At 34.9% G+C, this 7,928-nt stretch overlaps 1 protein-coding gene across 1 annotated transcript in view; it reads right to left on the bottom strand.

The window, feature by feature from the left end:
- Positions 1-2,650: 2,650 nt before the first annotated feature.
- The window catches only part of YWHAZ (tyrosine 3-monooxygenase/tryptophan 5-monooxygenase activation protein zeta), a 28,209-nt gene continuing 22,931 nt past the window's right edge, over positions 2,651-7,928 (bottom strand). The window contains exons 4-6 of the mRNA XM_006916644.3: positions 7,688-7,851; positions 7,511-7,606; positions 2,651-4,787 (exon numbers count right to left, since the gene is read on the bottom strand). Of these exons, the coding sequence (XP_006916706.1) occupies positions 4,728-4,787; positions 7,511-7,606; positions 7,688-7,851 (320 nt within the window). The 3' untranslated portion in view covers positions 2,651-4,727. The remainder of the gene's footprint in view (positions 4,788-7,510; positions 7,607-7,687; positions 7,852-7,928) is intronic.

Here is a 7,928-nt window from a genome sequence, read left to right as displayed (position 1 = left end):
ATTCTGAATTAATACAATTTTTCTAGCTAGCTTGCTGTGTTCCATGTTGAGATCTTTGCTTACCAATCTCAAGGTCAGCAAATTATTCACCCACATCTTACAAACACTCTAAAGTTTAAGTCCTTCATTCTTCTGGATTTGATTTTTGTGCATGGTGTGAATTAAAAGCAATACAAATGGCATTTAAAAAAAAAATCCACAAAATCATCATTACTTTTCTCGACACAGTAAAAGTTACAAATGGCATCCGCTCCCAAAGTAAACTAGGGCCATTAATGTGAAAAACCTATTTTAACAGGTAAACTTTGTCCTTAATCTCCCTGCTTGGGAAACTGTCATCTGCTTAGCAGATCTACAAACTGTTTTGCAGACTGTGGTTGTTTTAGAAATAGCTTTTTTTTTTTTTTTTGGCTTAAAATATAGTCTTACACACCCTTGTTTTCCCAAATATTGTGTCTCCCTCCTCGCCTCCCCCCGCACCCCTCAAGACTTCGGCAGTGTGGACACTCTGAATCATACAGATCATGGGAGTTTTGCTAAAAATGCTTATTCCTGGATCCAACCTAAGAAATTAGAATCCTTGAATCAGGAAATAAACATGTTAAAGTTCCCCTCAGGTAATCAAAAACGTTAAAAGTGAAAACCATAAGCCTATGTTACTCTGAAAGCAGAACATAACCTATTTTTCCTTTCAACACTCAGAGCCCCTCACTTGCAAGTGCATGTAAGTTGTTTTTTAAGTTCTCATATCTTAGATGCCTTTATACATGCCGTTATCTCCATCTGGATCCCATTCATTCTGCAAGTCTTGACTCAAACCACAAATCTTCGGAGGAACCCTTCTTAAACAGACAGTGGCCAGCCTAAACCAACAACTATTAATAAAAAACTTAAGCACCTAAGAAATTAGTAGGCTTCTAAGTTCTGTAATTAGATATTAACAATACTGACAATTCTTGGATTCAAACAGACCAAGTGTGGACTTTGAGAAATTTCATGGAATGGATTCAAATACAAAAAAAAAATAATCAACTGTCCAAGTCTCTGGCATCACCCAGGGTCAATAATAGATGTGCTTAAATATATCTTAATTTAGTTTCTGCTCCAAAACACATTTGCCCAACATGACGGTTGGACATTCTTATAAATTGGGTAACTATGGGAGAAGTACAGGGCAGGTGCAGTCTTCCAAACGTTAGCTGACCACCACTTTGCTATTGCATTAACTTTTAAGTTCTGAAATACATGGGGGTTGAGTCACACGTAGACTTCACGGGACCAAAAGTGAGTAGCATTATTAGATTTGGATGTATGCAAACAACATTTTAAAGGTCAATTTTCAAGCTTTTAAAGATGTACTGTGATGGTTTTTTGAATACCATTTTTGTCAGCCAGGAGTACCAAATTTCCTTACAGGACTGTCGTGGTTTAAAAAACAAACAAAACCCTACTAAGATCCAGTAGTATAGTTTTAGGTCTCCAGTTCTTCAAGGAGAGCTAATCAATGAGATTGCGACTGCTACAAGTCACACTAAAGATATTGATGTAATTTCACGTTTAGGACAGGATCCAAGCCTAGCTATTTTCCAAGTGCCCAGTCTTAGCCACTACTTTAAGATATTTCAATTCTACCACTGTAATTTCCTATGTGGTACATGCCAAAACAAAGCAATAGATTTGACCTTACCCTACAGGAAAATATGACTACCTACCTCTGAGCACGTAGCGTTATAAGGTTCCCAACATGTTGCAGGCTCTCATGCAGTGACTGACATTCGCATCCGAATAAAGTATCACTTTCCAAATAAAGCATCATTTTCCCCTAATGGAGATTAAAAACTAAATGCTGCCACTGCTGTATAGTCTCCAAGTTTTGGATCTGCATTCAGAGTAAATGGAAGATTTTTAAGTACTTCGCCATTGGTAGTTCCCAAATTACTCACTTTCAGCCCTCTCAAGTTGAGCTATGATCACAAATGAGATTGCAAATTCCAAATTGGCCTTGACTAGTTTTAATACGTTTTGGGGTATGGCAGGATTGATGATTTTGTAGGAAAGATAGGAAGGAAAAAAAAAAGTTGAGCTCCTAGTTAAGCCTGACGTACATTCTAACCCTCTTAGCAACCCACCCCCTTACCATTTCCTTGATCTTTACAGCAGAGTTAAGTTTTTTAAAAAGCCAGGACCCAAGGCCAGAGATGCACATCGGATTCTCCAAATTCCTGGAAATATATATTAACAAAACAGACATGAAGCCTGGATTTGGGACAATTAAAGAAATGTTACAAAATTCTAATTTTATTATTCAAATCCCAAGGCAAAAAAAAAAAAACTCAGGTTGGAATCATCTATTGGGCTCTACTATGTAGAAACAGCTAATATTAATGAAATATCACAATTCATTTCAGAATCAAACTAGTTTAGATGACTGATGCACATGACTAGAATGTGGTAAGCTTTAGATTTAACTTATAGTTTACTTGAAATGAGATCCACTTCCTCAGTCTAGCTTAATTCTCCTTGGCTATAAAATGATTACTTCATGTCCTTGGCCTGGGGATGGGGCGGGGGGGGAGAGAGAGTTAAGCATTATGATGTTGTCCCAAAAGCATGATGAGCTCTTTTATCCTTGAAAGAAAGACCCCAAGGCCTCCATTGCACTTTTATTTGAATGTAGTATTTGGGATAATCATCCCTAAGGGCTGATATTTCCCAATTAATCTGAGGTCATAATAAACAAGCAACAAACAGTATTTGGGATTTTGGTCTCACCCTTATCATCAAGACTCACTGCCTCCCATCATCAATATTTATTGAGCATTTACAGTGTACTAGGCACAATATAACATACAAGAAAACATTGTCCCTGCTCTTGAGGAGCTTACATTCTAAAAGAAAAAAAATACACCTTTTAAAATGGTATTTTTGTTTGGTGTTTTCTGCAAGGTACTGAGGAAATAGTCTGTAGGGTGAGCGTTGGGTATAACTTAGCCCCATCATTATTTAAAGGGAGGGAAAGGAAGAGCTTTTAAAGGTAGACAATGACAGACCAGTCAGGGGAAATAACACAATCTCACCAACTAAGGAGATCTGCTGCAGTAAATAGGATGAGGGAAATAGTTTGTGGGATGCAAGCAAAGGAAGCAGGGTATCCTTAGACACTGAGTGGAGCCAGAAAGATCATGCGGCCCTTTTTTCCAAGTACATGGCCACCAAGTAGAAATGGTTGGTGACAAGACAGAAGGCTAAAAAAGGTAATCTTGTGCACTTGACAAACAGAATAAAGGAGCAAAGTTGAAGGCAGGCCGTAAGAGTATCAAGAAATTCTTAAAAAACCGAAAGTGATTTGGAAGCACAAAACTTAGTTAATGCTGCTACCCAATGTCATGATGGGCCAAGAACATTTTAGCTTCAGAAGTTAGAAAATGCCATGTACTAAAATTTTTAATGGTTTTTTTTTTTTTTCTGATCAATCCCCATACACCACCCCCCCACCTCTGGAAAAAAAAAATTGGGGGGGGAGGGGGAGCGTATGGGATGTGGGTGGGAACAGTAGTAGTTATATTAGTAGTATTTTGTAATGACAAACTTTGTATTTAAACTTGGTAAAAGCCCATTAGCTGCCAAGAGGGAAAAAGGAATAAATTTCCAAAAATGTACAATTTCCTTTAGAAGTTTCAGAACCAAGACTAATTTACATGAAGAGCTGTAGAGAAAGTAGTTGAAAAGTCCATTCATAAAACTTTTATTCCACTTACATGAACTTAATACACGTGTTCTTAACAATTATGCTTAGATTGTTCATGAAAATTTCATAAGACATTAAACAAAGCTAGCCATCATCTCAAGTTATTTCCCTGTTAACTATTTTTACAGCACATGCATGTTAGGCAAGTATCAAAAAAAAAAAAATCACAAAAGCAAAAAAACCTAAAAAAAAGTTAAATACATGGGTTTTTTGTTTTACTGCTGTGCTTGATATACATGAAGTAATGAATATCAAGCAATTCATTTTACTGTATCTTTACTTGTACATTTGTTCTTAGGTTGCCTAAAACATTTAAATACAAATAAAATGAGTGTAGCAAAAATAATGAAAGCAAACAGCAGGTAACTTTACAAATAATGGAATGTGAACCGTTTCTGCCCTTATCCAGAGTAAATTGGGTCACAACTAAAGGAACACTTCTGCAGCCGTAGTCAAAAGTGTGCACATTGAGATCGAGTACTCCACAGACACACTCATGGTTCAACCTGTGCTATCCATGGGATGTCCATTTCTACTACAGCCTTGTAAATGCTCCGAATCTTAAAGTACCCACAATAACTACACCTGTGACTGGAACCAATTATCCCTTTTATTCCCCACCAGGACAAACCAATATGTAGGCAGTTATCTTTGCTTAGACATGGAAGCAGTTTAACACTGGCCCTTGAGAAGCCACGATGTACCAAAAGTACTATGCCAAACATTTATAACTTGTATAAAAATTCCACATCCCCATATTGGCCACCTCAAGATGAAAACAGATAACTCCCTAAATGTTAACTGGCTCTACTCCCCTAATATTAAACATAAAAACCACATGGGAAATATAGAAATTCAAATAGAAGTAACATAAACCTGTCATAAATCGTAAACAAAAAACTATTTGTGGGACAGCATGGATGACAAATGGTCTACTGTGTAAATTTTAGAATGAGGCAGACAAAAGTTAGAAGGCCGGTTAATTTTCTCCTCCTTCTCCTGCTTCAGCTTCATCTCCTTGGGTATCCGATGTCCACAACTGGTAAAAGAAGGAAAGATTTTTCAGCATGTTTCAGTTTGAAAAAAGTCTTAATATATATACTATGGTACCAGAACATAACCATGGTTTTTGTTGAAAGGCTTTCTTTAAAAAATAGCAGCATCGAACGTAAGTTCAAGATACAACACACATCAATATCTTTATTCCTCTAATCATTTTGTAAGCACTGTAAATACATAGCAGAGATGTCTTCAAATAACAAAGTCAGACACGGGAAACTCCCGGTTATTCATAGAAGGTAAAAAGAAAGTAAATGAAACCAACGAGTGCTAAGTATCAATAACTATCAGAATAATTGGAATGTCCCGAACAGCCCCAGTGAGAGATGAATGTACAACTTTACTGCAACTAAACCAGAATCATCCAATATGGCCTATGCTCAAGAAGCCTAAGTTGACTACTTTCCCCTGGTAGATCTTACAGACTCTCATTTAGAGAGAATCCCACACTCCATGAAATTCAAGAGACAAGATACTGCAATAAAATACGAATTAGCTTTTCTTATGCTTTTTTAGCTTGGAAAACCATACCTTTGTGAATTTGTCTAATTCAAAATAAATAGATGAACACAAAATAGTATGGTGAGAACCAAATCTTCTAAGAGGGAAAAACTGAATTGTCCCATAGTGCTATAACTATGCAGTCTATTAATTTTTTCATTAATGTTACAGTTTTTCAGCAGGTTAAAAAATTTTTTCCAAATTATTTCAGCTGCTTATTTATTATTTCAAATATTAACAATTTTTTACAAGTCTTACTGCTGTAATAATTATTAGAGATAATTATAAAAGAATTGATTCAAGATACTCTTAAATTTTATATTGCTTATACATGGAAAAACAAGTGGGGAAAAATCTCAATGTTTTCCTATCTCCCAAATCACCCAATAGTTTTACTTATTTATGAATCTAATAGACCTCTGGTCTGGAAAGCAGACTTCTTCCAAGGTCACAGTTACCTAAACTGACCTCTGGAAACCTGTGTGCACCTGTTTAGCAGGGAGTTTGCTAAGACAAGATGAGATTCTCTTCTATAATCTCTTTCTAATTATACAAGGATTCTTGAACGTTTCACATAAACATGAAAAAATTTGATGTAAGATATTATTCCTTGAAAAAACCTATAATAAACTATCTTATCACTTCAACCCAGGGAAAATATTAAAAATTCTTTATATTAAAATTAGCTAGCAAAATGAATTGCTTCTTAAATTCGATAGACATAAAAAGATTCATTCTTTAAGAAACTAAGGCTTCTCTTAAAATAAAAAATCTCACAATGTATGGTGTTGATGGGTACTAACTAGATTTAGCGAGGGTGATCACTCAAGTGTCTAATCACCATGACGTGTATCTAAAACTACTGTTGTATGTCAGAAGTAACTGAAAAATAAGGAAACACCCAGAATGGTGCCACAAACTGTCCTAGATGATATAGCTAGGTGGCTCAAGAGGTTAAGATTCCCGACCTAGGACATCAAGTTTAAATGATATGTTTATAAAAATCATTTTGTTGGTAGTGCAACATGAAAATATTACCCACATATTTAGTTTAATTTAAAAAATAAGTAAAAATCTCAAGTTTGTAGGTAGCCCCCTAATAAATTTTCTAAAATAATTTTAATAATAAATAAGCACACAACATGGTTCAAAAACTTTGCTGAGAACCTTCAACACTAGAATGAAAAACTAGTTCAGGAAATTGGCAGTGGACTAGAATAAAGCTGCAAGAACTAATATATAAAATGATACACAGTCCCCAAGAGAAATGGCCCTAATGCTAACAAAATCCATTAGCACGCTAGACAATAACCCCCATTCCTAGCTCTTTATCTGGTACAGAGAAGACACTTGATAATTTTTTCACCTAAGCCTCAAAACTTCAAATTTAGTACTTATCTGAAGAAGTATGAGAAAACATACAGGGCCAAAGAGACATATCAACAAATTCTAACATGTAGACTTTATGTGAATCCCAACTCAAATAAGAAACTTATGTTAAAAAAAGAAAAGATAAAAATGACAACTGAAATGACAACTGAAAAGATAAAAATGACAACTGAAATTTGAACACTACTGAGATATTAAAGATTTACTGTTAATTTTTTCAGTATAATATTGGCAATGCGGCCTTTTTTTTAGTCTAGAGTATACCAAAAGGACAATCACAACCTTCCGTAATAAATCCTTCCTTTCCTTTTTTTCTTTTACTAAGAGACTAGGCAAAATAGATTTCCATTTGGATTCTGTAGAGTACCTTAAATTTTTTAACTGAAATTATTCATACCCTACCACAGCAGTATAAATATGAAGGCAACATGTGGTTAAAAAAGCATTTTTAATGAAATTTAAACTTAAAGAGAACTTCAGTATACTTTTGATACTGAAACTAAACTCTTCTGTAATTAAAATGGGAAAAATGGAATCACCCAGACTGAAATGGAAAATAAAATGGCCTATGTGATTTAAGGTCAAAAACCATGAATTACAATATTATTTTAAAAACTAAAGTTTTAACAACAGATCTATAACTAATAAAAGTGTATAATATTTCAGTTTCTATAAGGTGGTTTTCTTCAATTTTAACAGATTGGATCTTATATATTTAAAAAAAAACAAACAAAACAGAAATATTCCTTGTAGTAATCTATAAAACAATCTATTCAACTACATGAACCATTAATGATGCTATTATGTACTTACTGTCAAGTTGTCTCTCAGTAATTGCATTATTAGCGTGCTGTCTTTGTATGACTCTTCACTTAATGTATCAAGTTCAGCAATGGCTTCATCAAAAGCCTATGATTTAAAAGAAAAGTACATTTCATTGCTGAAATAATAAAGATCACTGTCTTTCCATATAACAAGTAAAATACATACTGTCTTTGCAAGAGAGCAGGCTTTCTCCGGGGAGTTCAGACTCTCATCATAGAACACAGAGTAGGTAAGGGCCAGACCCAATCTGATAGGATGTGTTGGTTGCATTTCCTTTTTGCTGATTTCAAAAGCTTCCTGGTATGCTTGTTGTGACTGATCCACGATCCCTGTATAATAGAACAAACCAAAATATACTGGTAAAATATGCACTTCATCTTCACCCCTTAAGCCAAACCTTTACTAT

The sequence above is a fragment of the Pteropus alecto genome, unplaced genomic scaffold, assembly GCF_000325575.1.
Source record: "Pteropus alecto unplaced genomic scaffold, ASM32557v1 scaffold164, whole genome shotgun sequence".
NCBI lineage: Eukaryota > Metazoa > Chordata > Mammalia > Chiroptera > Pteropodidae > Pteropus > Pteropus alecto.
Note: the sequence above shows the minus strand (reverse complement) of the source record. Positions and strands in the feature narration are given on the sequence as shown.